Source organism: Coloeus monedula, assembly GCF_965178545.1.
Source record: "Coloeus monedula genome assembly, chromosome: 19".
In the NCBI taxonomy this organism is placed as follows: Eukaryota; Metazoa; Chordata; class Aves; order Passeriformes; family Corvidae; genus Coloeus; species Coloeus monedula.
This window is the reverse complement of record NC_138799.1, coordinates 2329717-2342717: the sequence shown is the minus strand read 5'-3', so window position 1 is coordinate 2342717 and position 13001 is coordinate 2329717. Positions and strand designations below refer to the sequence as shown.

General features: G+C 48.7%; 1 protein-coding gene across 3 annotated transcripts in view; it reads right to left on the bottom strand.

Annotated features, from left to right (window-relative positions):
* The window catches only part of GAS7 (growth arrest specific 7), a gene marked incomplete at its 5' end in the record, with an annotated part of 77690 nt that overhangs the window by 43418 nt on the left and 21271 nt on the right, over nucleotides 1–13001 (bottom strand). For 2 of the 3 annotated variants that reach the window (XM_082293968.1, XM_082293970.1), the window contains one exon: nucleotides 1783–1906. In XM_082293968.1, the coding sequence (XP_082150094.1) occupies nucleotides 1783–1906 (124 nt within the window). The remainder of the gene's footprint in view (nucleotides 1–1782; nucleotides 1907–13001) is intronic. The other variant, XM_082293969.1, reaches the window with a different exon arrangement.

The following is a 13001-nucleotide window of genomic DNA, read 5'->3' as shown; positions in this document are numbered from 1 at the left end:
TTCTTGAGTCCAGCATAGGAAAGAAGAGCAAGCCTAACTACAAAGTCGACTGGGCTTAGGATTAGTCTGGTGAGGAGATTCTCATCTGAACAGAACTTGAATAAGTGATCCCTAAAGCAAGGCTCAGGACACAGAAACCCCACTTCTACCCTCTCTTACATGCTGATAATCTGAGAACCACACAGTGCTGTAACAGCTGAGAGCACAACCATAAGTGGTTTGGGCATTCTCCTGAGAAAGACTGGTTGGAAGTGACCTCTGGAAGTTTTCAACCCAGCTACTCTGAGCAGGATCACTGCTACCAACAGATCAGCCACAGCTCTGTCTAGCCACTTTCTGAGATTTTCCAAGGACAGAGATTCCCCCACCTGCCTGGCCATCCTGTACCAAAGTTATCCTCCCTTCCTAGAAGAATCAGAAGTCTCCTGATTTTTGGCCTGAGCTCCCAAGCAGGATATGGCTACTGGCCCTTGTTTTACTACCTGTAACTTTTGTGAGGGAAGTACAAAACTGCCTGACATTATGGAGAAACTTAGTCCCAGCCACCCACCTTTCTGAGGCAGGGTCCCTGTGACAAGAGCTCATCACAAAAGGAACAGCCTCTGCCTCTTACTGGTTTTATCTGGCCTCAACCCAGCGAGTATGGGTCCATCACAGGGATGGCTCAGCACTGAGTATAATCACCTCCTCACACACATCTGACTTGCAGTGGGGATGGGGTATCAAACTCCTGCTGATCTCCCCAGCTGTGCAGGGGATGCTGCCCATCAGCCAGAGCAAACCGTGCTTGAAAATGGAGGCAAGGCTAGATGGAAATGTACCTTCTGCAGAGGTACCTTCTGAGGGAGTGTCCTCTAAGATGTGAGTGCATCAAACCCCAGTAAATAATGGCTTGGCAAAGTCCTAGGCCAAAGCCTTCTGAAATAAAACACATCAGTCCCTGAACAGACCATGAGGTGCATTGGGACAGCCCGTGGCTCTCCTTGTGAGTGAGATAAAGAAATGCCAGGGGTCATTCCTGATGGCTGCAACTTCGATGTGAACAAGGTTAGCTCCTGCTGGCCTCTCCTTCATGTCACTCTGGCATTCTTTTTGCTAAAGAAATGTGGATTTGCTGGTCACAAGACCCTGTTTTGCAATGCTGCTGTGAGCTCATGATGAGAAGAGCAGGCAGACACAGAGCCTTAGGTAACCCAGAGGTGGTACAAGTTGGACAGGTCTGGAGCAAGTGATAAGATCGTGAGTTAAGTCTGCTCCTCTACCAACATGACAGTGAATAGAACACACACATATAGACTGAAAGCTTTGTCTGTGCTGTCCCATTACATCTGTTTTTCTTTCCTTGTCTCCATGGGCAAGCTGAGTTCACTGTTTCTGTTTTCCTCAGTGGTGCTTTAGTGATATCTGATGTTCTATCAAACTACTTTACATGTATGTATCTGTATAGACATAAATACCTCCAAGTAAAGGAAATAGGGAATGTGGTAAAAATTTTATCTTTAACAGTATTTCATATTCTAAAACATTTACGACAGGGGCATTTCTATTTTACATTCTCTGTCTTTTGTAAACGTTTCAGAACTCTTCTGATGGTCAGAATTCAGATGACAGAGGATCATAGGACTAAGTCTTCCTGTATTTTCTTTCATATGGTGTCAGGATCATATTAACTACCTTGGCTCTGCAGCTTATTTGTTATTAAAATCAACTAGCAAGATGATTTCCTGAAACAGATCTGTGCTGGTATGGTGAAATATTTACTGGAAAGCCACCCCCACTTACCATTTGTGAAGGTGTTCACATAGTACCTGCGACCCTGGGGAGACATGTAGCTCTGCCAGCCGGGGGGAAGGTGGCCGTTCAAGGTATCTTCTCCTGGCTGAGGAGTTGCCTTCCGGGGTTTTTGCTGAGAAAAGAAAAAAAACCAGAAGTATTAAATCAATATCTAGATAATGTAAAGTCTAACCAGACACATCTGGAAAGAAATTAAGTGGTTTGGCATTCTAGAGATTCCAATACACCGAAAGACTTTCAGTCCATTTCTCCCTTCATCTGTCCTAGATTCATCCAGAACATGAAGCAACGCTGCCTTGAAGAAATCACCCTGTGGGACAGAAATGAACCCCTCTGTATTTAATGTCCCAAGGCACCTGGACCTGTCCAAGAAAATGACTCCTGTTAAGCAATAAAATGCAAAGCATAAAATGATCAAGAGTCTGAGAAAGAGGCAGGCATCTGGCCCTCATGGACCTTCCTGTGGATATACCAGTGGGTCAAAGCACTGATCACAGAGGTGCTGTCACAATTTTACAGGGGCACCACCACCTTCAGACAGTTCCAAGACTGCAGAGCCATGTTGCCTACAGGAGTCACGTGCTGAAGTAAATTTATTAGGATGCTGATTATACAGATAATGCATGTAATTAGAAATGCAGACATTACTGATTTACACACAATCTGGATCCATATTGTCCAGATACAAGATCATTAGGATCCAGATTAATAAGAGTGATCCAGATAATTAGGAACAGCAGGAGATGAGCACCAGGCTGTCACCTGCTCTCCAGGCACACACAGAGGACTGCTGTCAGGGTTCAGGTGCCACATCTCAGCTATACATCTCTTCACCAACTCAACTGCAAGCCTCAGTGAAGCTTCGGGGTGTGGAAAAAGAAAGAGGTGAAACTGAAGTGCATGTAATTGTCTGTACTACCTTGCATCCCCTGGACTATTCCCTCTTACAAACAGTTTTGCTATTACCAGTTTTGCTGCTTTCTTGGTAGCTTGGGATTTACAGCTTGATGTGAGATGGGCAAAGAGGGATTCACCTCAAAGGAGGCATGAACACCCTCTGGTCCCTTCACCCAGGAACGCTGGACGTAGGGAGATAAGATGCATGGCCAAAGATCGCCAGTCACAAGTCGCCAGGGCTGCAGCTACGGAGCCAGCAGCCTGCTCCTGGCTCACACCCAGAGAGCTCCAGTTTGCCTTTCCACATTCCCTAAGGCATTCGAGGCACTCACTTTTGTCTCTGTTTGAATTGTCTTCAAAGGAAGAAATGCAGAAGAACAAGGAAAAATGTGTGAAATGGGAACTATTTATCCCACGGGAGCTAATCCTTATCCAGGAAATGCCTTCTGACATGGTGGGGAGCAGGTCTGAAATATGCACTGGATTCACAAGCAGCCACATCCAGGGGACTTTCAGCATCTGCTGCACATACTGTTCAGACACTGAGAGCCATAAGAACAGCATGATTAGTCAGAAATTTGTGATGTGTCCTTCTGCACACCCAGCCTCCGAGTGAAATTCCAACTTTGTCCCAACCCAGAATAAAAGGTACATTTAATGATTTAGGAGCCAACAGCCTACTTTATGTTTCTTTTCAGTTTCAGAAAATTCTTATTACAATGGCTCTTGAGGCATTGGAGAATGATGTTGGATTCGTGCCTCATCAAGAGTACTTGGCACAAACAGGTCACAGGTGCAAGGCAGCCAGATGGACACAAGGCCAACGGGAGGTGAATCTGTCTCACCACAGCACCACAGATGGAGCCTGTGCTGGGTCAGATTTTAGCTCCTCTCCTTGAGGAGAAATACACTGGGATACTGGGAAACTCAGCTGGCCCAGCATCAACAGAACCAGCTCCCTCAGGAGATCTGAAGGGACTCTCCCAGGTGTAAGACTCCAATCTCATGGCCTGCATGCTGATGGCAGGGTGGCATGCAGGGTTAATCAGTAGGATCTCTGCCATCTATCCCTATCCCCCATGTTTCTGCTCTCTAGGTTTAATCAAATCAATTTACAGCTCTCCCCACCCTGCTGTATGTGTGAGAAAGCAGTAGCTTTCACAATTTATGTTACTGATTGATTTTTTTCTTATCTCTGTCCTCACATCTTACCCAACACGGTCCTGGTGCACAGGCAGGAGAATGGTGAGAAGGCCAGGGCTAAAAGGCATTCAGGGGTTCAGAATCATGGAATGGTTTGGGTTAGAAGGGTTTGTACAGACCATCTCATTCCACCCCCTGCCATGGGCAGGGACACCTTCCACTATCCCAGGGTGCTCCAACCCTGTCCAGCCTGGCCTTGGGCACTGCCAGGGATCCAGGGGCAGCCCCAGCTTCTCTGGGCACCCTGTGCCTCACCACCCTCACAGTAAAGAATTGCTTCCTAATATCCAATCTAAACCTGTGCTCTTTCAGTTTAAAGCCTTTCACCATTGTCCTGTCACTCCACGCTCTTGTAAAGTCTCTCTCCATCTTTCTTGTAGTTCCCTTCAGGTACTGGAAGGCTGGAATTACATCCATCTCCTCTCCAGGCTGCTAACATACGCAGAGGAAGTCAGATCAGAAGGGAACACAGGATAGCTCCAAGCTATTTTTTGAACCACAAAACCAGACTCTCTCCCAGTATGCTCCGTCAGATAGCACAGAGTACTGGAACAAATCCTGGGACAGCTCCTCCAGCACGGGATGAATGGTCCCCTGTTATTGTTTGCAAAAGCACACTGAGCAAAAGCAAACTCTGCAGTGTGGGAGTGCAGCAGCTCCGGAAGAATACAGCAGCAGGTCAGGTCCCTTGTATTCCCTTCAAGGATATCTGGCCTTGAAAATAACAAAGATACACCAGACTATCTGTGCTGTGCCTGAAAACCTCGTAAAGAGGAATCTGGGGTAATCCAGCCCTGGGTTCTGTTTCAGAAGATCCAGATTTCACACATTTTTGCTGCACGCTCGCCGTTTCTGTCCTTAACACCTTCTTTTCCTTCAGGAACTGAAGTCCCTTCATTCCCACTACCCCTACTTCTTAACGTGATCCTGCAGTGATTCCATGTGCCAAGCAAGTCACAGTTAAACTCAGATCACTTTAGGGGCCCATGGTGCTCCTCCACTTTGCACAGTCAGCACCAGTGCCCTGCAAAGACAGACATTACCAGCTTGCTTAAGGGAAGCTCTAAATTGCCCCAACATCCTTTCAGTCACATTTTCAGTGTTGTTTCACATCTCCCTGATGGACTGCAGGAAAAACAGGGGTCTTTCACAGGTGAGTGCCATGGCTGCATTCTTAAACAAAGGCACGCCAAGAGATGGATGTGGATGGTATACAGTGAACACCAGCAAATGGTGGATGGAAACAGTATAAAAAGCAAAGTTAACCCAGGGCTTCAGCTGTAGTCCCTGCCAAAATGTGTATCACTTCAGAAAGCATACAAGCACTATGTTTTGCAGTTAATCATTCTATTTTTTGGTTACTAATATTTCTACCTTTGCTTCTGATTTTGCAATCAAGAAGTGCTGTGAGCAGAGTGGTCTCTATTAATGATAGTCAAGAGGAAATCTCAGCACTGCCAAATCTGAAGTTCTTGTAAATAATGGGGAAACAGTTTATGTGCGTGTATTGTGGTTTAACTCCAGCCAGCAACTCAGCACCACACAGCCACCCACTCACTGCCTCCCACCCCTGGGATGGGGAGGAGAATTAGAAAAAAAAAGTAAAATTCATGAGAGAAGAACAATTTAATCATTGAAATAAAGTAAAAGATAATGATAATAATAGTGATAATGATGATAATAACAAAGAAACGGGATATAACAAAAAGAGAGAGGAATGAAACCCAAGAAAGACAAGTGATGCACAGTACAATTGAACACCATTTGCTGCTGCATGCCCAGCCCTTCCTTGAGCAGCATTCAGCCTCTCCTAGCCAGCTCCCCAAGTTTATACACTGGGAATGATGTTCTGTGGTGTGCAATATCCTTTCAGACAGTTTGGGTCAGTTGTCCTGGCCTTGCTCCCTCCTGGCTCCTTCTGCAGCTCCTTGCTGGCCCAGCACAGGACATTGAAAAGTCCTCCATTTAGAGTGAGTACTACTGAGGACTGACTAAAACATCAGGGTGTTATCAACATTATCCTCACACTGAATCCAAACTCGGCACTCTACCAGCTACTGGGAAGAAAACTATCTCAGCTGAAACCAAGAGAGCATGGAGTATGTGTGGATCTCTTTGCTTTGTTTTAGGAAAGAATGTGATTCAGCTCACTATTAGGCAGGACTTATCCTTCAGCAGAGACTGCAGAGGAATATCCACTGAATCCTGAGACCACTGCTGTGTTAAGAGCCCCTAACTGGTCCCAGTGCAATCCCTTCCCCACAACACTTGGACTCCGACTCCTATAGCAGCTTTACAGGGGAAAAAGGAGCTGAAAATGGCATAGAGGAGGAGCTGGAGATGAAACAAAACTTGACTTCATACAGGTTTCCTCACCACCTTGCCCTCACAGAATCACAGAATCACTGACTGGTTTGGGTTGGAAGGGACATCAAAGCTCATCTCATTCATCCCCCCCACCATGGGCAGGGACACCTTCCACTATCCCAGGTTGCTCCAAGCCCTGTCCAACCTGGCCTTGGACACTTCCAGGGATCCAGGGGCAGCCACAGCTTCTCTGAGCACCCTGTGCCAGGACCTCAGCACAGTAAAGAACTTCTTAATGTCCAATCTAAACCTGCTCTCTCTCAGTTTAAAGCCATTCCCCTTTGCCATATCACTACAAGCCCTATACTCATCATGTGGGAGCCCAGGATGCTCTGGCACAGATAGTGTGGGATGATGGGATCTGGTATAGATGCACATGGGCCTGCCTGGGCATTATAATGCACCACGGATTAAGTACCTCATTGTTTTGGCACACTCAGCAACCCATCCTTTCAGAAATGAGAGTGCCAGAGAGGCCATAGTGGGTAGCACATCGTCCCTTTTCTGCCAAAAAAGGAGATCTAAAGAAAAGGAGAGATTTTCTTGCTCTATTTTCCTTGGCAGACACAACCCTGTCCCAGCCAGGCCATCTGCAGTCCCTTCTTCTTGCACCAGCATGGTTAAACAGGGACCATGTTTGCACACCTATATGGGAGAAGTTTTGGTTACTGTGGCATGTGACAACAGGCAATCCTGCTGCTGGGACACAGCAAGGACAGGGCCACGGGACTGCACAGGGAGCAGAGGTGACTGGCAGATAGTGTTCCAAGGGGCCAGCTCCACATCTGGCACAGCTCCACATCTGGCACAGCACCCACAGACAGGCTTCAGAGCTCTCCCAAAGCCAGCTCCAACCAGGGCACACCCTGTGCCCAGCCACACGGAACAAGGAAAGTGCTTAGAGGTACCCATGTGCAGATGCACCCCTTCCTCAGACAGATCAGCAAAACTGGACTATTACTTTGATTTCTTGCTCCTATTTTAGGAGAATTATTGCCAGGACAATTTCTGAGAACGGTAAATCACAACAGAGGATGTCTGCATGGAGAAGAGGTTCCCTGTCAGCAGAGAGCATTGCAAACCAGCAAAGAGAGAGCAGCAGGCAGGGACTGGAAGTTGAAGACAAGCCCAGCCTGAAGAAAATTTGCCAGTCATGAGGATAAGTATCAAGGCTTACCAGGGAGCTGTGCACTTCTCGTGGCTCTTCCATCAAGATTAAGTGCCTCTTTCTAGAAGTTCTGCTCTATTCCAATAAGAGAAAAACCCGGGACCCTGACACCCCTGCCCCAGCTCAGGCTGGTTGGGCATGCGGTCCCTTCTGCTTTCTGAACCTTCCAAGTCCCACGGTGCCTTTGAGCTCAGAAATGTTCAGGCCACTCCCCTCACTGTCACTTCTGGAAGTGCCACCAGCTGCTGTCACCATGGTGGTGGACAGGCAAATCTGGACCCAGAAAGGATGTCTGCAACACATTGTCAAGGAAACAGGAAACCTGAACAATGTGAGCAAAGAATGTGTGACCCCAGTGAAATCCTCCTCCATCTGTATTTGATGCCTGGAAAAGGGATCAAAGCGTTTCTCAAAACATTAAAACCCAACAGCACAAGCACTTCTCTCGCACAAGATTTCCTAGGATCAGAATTCCGTGTAGCAGGGGCATGCACATGAGCCAGCCACCCAACAGGTCTTGCTCTACATGACAAGCGATGGTTTTTGTTTGCTGTCTGCAGAAACACAGAGATGGAATTCTCCTGATAAATGCACAGCAGAGAGGAAACAGAAATGAGCAGCAAATGCAGAAGACATCTCAAAGCAGAAAGGGCACTGGAGCTCTTCAGCACCAAACGACATGATAGAGAGGTGGCAAAGGCAAGCACGTGGAATAAGAACAGATCTATGGGGTTAACCCACCTAATCCAGGACAGAAGCACTGACAAGAGGCAGAGGGATTTCCTGTTTAGGTCAAAGCACACAAACCTGACCATCATCTGTGCTTCTTTCCCTGCCTCCATGGGCACTGGGCCAGGAATGCCAAGAAGAGGACAACCTGTGTGGGCCAGAGAGCCACCCCCACAGCATCACAACCCTGAACAGGAAATACTGTTTCATCTGGGTACTGCTATACACAGATGGTCTAGAAGCATGTCTGAAGAGAAGGACAGCTGGGTCAGACAGCCTGGATGCTTCATGAGAAGAAGAGCAGCAGCCAGGGCCTGTCCATCGGAGACCTGGCACTTTCTGTCTGGCTGGGCCAGCTCACAACAGGGCAGCATGGCCAGCAGGGAGGTGGTACGTGCCTCTCCCACTCCACCTTTTCTGACTTTCTGACTGTTTTCTTTTTCTTTTCTTTCTTGGTCTTCTTGATCAAGTTAGCAGCAGCCCAGCTCATTCTGTTCCTTTGGAAGAGCACTTGGTATTGTGATTCCCTCCCAGTAGTGGAAAAAAAACCAAAAAGGGTTTTATGCAGCAAAGTGAGGCAACAGGGAGTAACACACATCAGTTCAATTCATGATGGCTTGACCCCGAGGCAAGTTCTGCCTTGCTCAATAGAGGAAAATGACTTCCCATTTTCAAACTGCAGGAAATCCCCATTCTCCTTCAAAGAGGGATCCTGGGGAGGAAACATCTGTGCGTTGACAAGCCTGAGCTCCCTGAAGATGTGTTGGCTTGCACCGTGCTCCAGCAGAGCTCAGAGCAGGAGCAATTCCCAACACACAACCCCAGGGAAAGGAAAGCAAAACAATCCCAAACCCACAAGTTCATGCCTTGAGCAACCTGATCTAACTCTGAACAAGGGGTTGGACCAGAGACCTTCAAAAGTCCCTTCCAACTGAAATTCTTCTGTGATTCTATGATCCTGTTTCAGCAGAGCATGCAGCCTTGGAGAAGAGGAGCCTCTGGCTGTGGGAACGGGCTGGAGGGCATCATCAGCACACTCACCTGCTGCTGCCACCTGTCCAGTCACACTTGCAGACCCAGCAGCACAAGGGAAGGCCACAGTGCCCAAACAAGAAGCTGCCCTGCAGTGCCCTTCCCAGTGCTGGAAGATCACTGGTAACAGAAAGATGCAAACTACACAGGGGAAACTCCCTGCAAGGAGCAACGCAAGGACACAGCATGAATCTGCCCCACAACAGCCTCTGTCCTGTGGGGAATGGCTTGTTCTGCACTGACAATACTGAGCTTATGTTTCTGTCTAACTGCAGTTTGTATGACCACTGAACTTGGAAAAGCTGTGTGTCAGTCCCAGGGTATGGTGCAGAAAAGGCAGAGCCACAGAATCATAGAATGGTTTGGGCTGGAAAGGACCTCAAAGCTCATTTCATTCCAACCCCCTGCCATGGGTAGGGACACCTTCCACTACCCCAGGTTGTTCCAAGCCCCATCCAACCTGGCCCTGGACACTTTCAGGCATGGGGCAGCCACAGCTTCTATGGGCAACCTGTGCCAGGGCTTCCCCACCCTTAGAGGGAAGAATTTCTTCCTAAAAGCTAATCAAAACCTGCTTTCTATCACTCCAGGCCCTTGTCCAAAGTCCCTCTCTAGCTGTCCTGGAGCCCCTTTGGGTACAGGAAGGTGCCGTGTGGTGTAGTTAAAGAACAGGGGTCTGTGTTTGATGCCTGTACCAACCTGTGCCCTGGCTCAGGAGAAGACTTGGGGCACCCACAAACCCCTCGGCACTACCCACAGCCTCTCTGTGCCTCGTACTTTGAGTCATTCTGTATTTTGTTCATTTTTATGCAATCTTTCTTGCTCAACATTTGGTTTCCATGGAGTCACATACACTGTGTGAAACAGATTTATATATAGAAAGTGGAACGGGTCATATGATCGGTCTTGGTTGTCACGGCAACCAGCACAGCTCCCCTTGGGCTGAATAGGATGGCACATTCTGCTGGGGACAAGTCACCCTCCCTGGGTGGCCCTGCCCGTGCCACTGCCCTGCAGTGCCAGTCCTCTGCTCTGGGCACTGGCCTTGGCTCCAGCCTCCTGTGCCACCAGCCCTCGCCCCCACAGAGGACAAACCCCGTGCCTGTGCTGAGAGTTAGAGCATCTCAGAGTGCTGGCAGGTTGAAGCTAAGGGCTGAACTATGCCCAGCACATACCCACATTCCAGTTTAGCTGGGCAGCTCTCATTTTTCCCAGTTTTAAAAATCTCCTTGTGCTAATAAGTTTCCTCTGTGCCATTCCACTCTGCTTCACTCCTTCTTCGTTCTAAATGATTTCTGCATCTCCATGCAGCTGCTGTTTCCTTGGATGCCATCTCTGCCACCTTCCCACCAGCCAGCGGTGGCTGTGACCAGGTGGTGGCCAGCTCTCCCATATCTCTGCACTCCTCTCTTTCTCGTTGGGCTCTGGAATACAGTGTGCATGCTTCCCACCAGATCTGCCAGATCCACAGCTGCCAAAAGCCTCCCTTCTCACCCGCCCAGGTCCCTGGCTGTGGCACAGGCATGTGCCCAGGACTTTGCTTTAATGTAATATACATGAAAAGCACTGTGCTAGCAGAGGATGAGCCTTCTGGGAATAGTACACTTTTCTCTATCAGTACCATAAATAAGGGAAAACCAAACTGTTTCTGAAGGATGCATGACCCACGGAGACAGACTGGGTGATGTTTTCTGCCTTGGTGCTGCATGAGAGACCAAAATGTGTGGGAAGAGAAATGCTCTGACCTGTGAATCCCATCCTGACCCCTTCAAAATAGGGGCTGTCAAACCAGAAGTGAAAAACCTGAGTAACTCCAGCGCAGCTCAGCCCTCTCCCTTCCTTCCCAACATGTGCCTGGTGCACAGAGCCATGTGCCAGACTGGGAGAACTCACAGCCCTGAGCTGCAGCTGAGCCTGGCCCCTGTTGTGGGTCATGTGGGACTCCTGGCACCAGGGCTGGTCCAGATCCCACCACAGACGATGCTCACTCCCTGGCAAAGCAGCAGCTCAGGGAGTGCTTGGCAATAGCTGTCAGTGGGTTTTGGCTGAGGAGGGAAGGTAGGCAGGTGTGAGAAGTAGGAAGCATAAGAAAGATGTCAGGGTTGAGGTTCAGTGTGGGAAAAGAGCATGGGAGTGGGGCCTTGATTTGAGGAGAGTGGTTAGCAAGAAAGACAATGAAAAGCCTTTGACAGCAGGGATTTGGGGAGTGGCAAGTGTGCAGGAGGGTGACAGCAGTCTGCAGAGGACAGCCCAGCTGTCAGCCTTCTCGCTTCTTCCTCTGCCTGAGCTGTGCTCCCTTTCCTGTGCTCATTTTTCTGTGTGCTCTCAGGGGGTGACAGCATGCAGCACTTTCTGACAAGGGTGCAGAGATACGGCACTGAAAGAGCAACCAAGAAAGGGGAAATGAAGTACCACCCTCTCACCAGGTGCCAAGGACCATGGAAAGCCAGATGGGAATAGTGTCTGTTCTGAGAAAGCCCATCTAGAACACAGTGACCAACAGCTGCATGCACATGGCCTCCCTGCAAGGAAAATGCACCTGCAGGGAGCTCAGGAATCACCCCCAGGAAAACACATGGTTGTTCTTCCTTTCCGTGCTACTAGACAACAAATAACTTAATGGACAAATGTGTGCAATTCCCTTTGAGCAGCCCCTCTCCTGTATCCAGCTGAGCCATGCATGGACAGGTGATGGCCAGACTGACAATGGACAGGAAAAAAGCTGTGGGTGGCCACATTGAGCAGCAGCAAGGCGTTGGCACTGCTGGGTGGAGCTTCTACAGCACGGCCTTGGAAGGTCAATGAGGGGACATGTAGACAGACTGCTGTGGTATTAGGAAAAATTTCTTCACCAAAAGGGTGGTCAGGCTTTAGAAGAGGCTGTCAAGGCAAGTTGCTGTCCCTGGAAGTGCTCAGAAAATGTGCAGATGTGGTGCTAAGGGACATGGGTTAGTGCTGGACTTAGCAGCTCCGGGTTAAAGGCTGGACTCGATGATCTCAGAGGGCTTTTCCATCCTTAGGGAACCGGTGATTCTATGGAGGGCCCAACTCCACACCCAACAGAGCACAGAGGAACGGTAACAGAACACAAAGGGACAATGATGGGAGCTGAGATAACCTAATCCCACAAACACAGCACTCTGTGTAGTCACCCTTGTGGTGAGAGCCATGAGGTCCTTGGTTTGGGGTGAAAACCATCACAGTGAGTCACAGGAAAGGTTCTCTAGACCATGGAACAGACTGATGGAGGGATGCAGGGAAAGAGGTACTATAGGAGACAAAGGATGATTAGGGGTGGATGGTTAGAGGAAAAAACAAAGGTGGGGAAGGGATGAAACCAGTGAAGGGTAAGAGGATTCAAGGAACCAGTCAAACAGGCAGCTGGTGATCACATTTGTCTGTCCATGCCCTGGCTGATGACTGCAGTCTGTCTTGTGTAAGAAACAGAAGAGGAAAGAGGCAGATCTTGGCATCAACACGTGACCTTGGAGACCCCTGTGGGACTCCTTTGTTCAAGGTCTCTCCCCAGGGCTGTTTCTGTTGCTGTACCACTCAATTATTAAGTTATTTTTTTCCCCAAAATTTGATGTCTGATCCTCTGTTGTGGGAAACCTGAGGTAGAGAAGTTTTTTCACAAGCCTCACCCGTCTCAGGAGGGATGTGCCACTCCGTCTCTGACACCAGCATCTGGTACGAGGCAGAGCACCAGGGCCAAGTACTCTGAAGGGCTGTGTTGTTCTGGGCATCCAGGGACAACAGGGCCATTGTTGAGCAAACCTTGTACTGTCAGAGTCACCCTCAGAAGCACAGA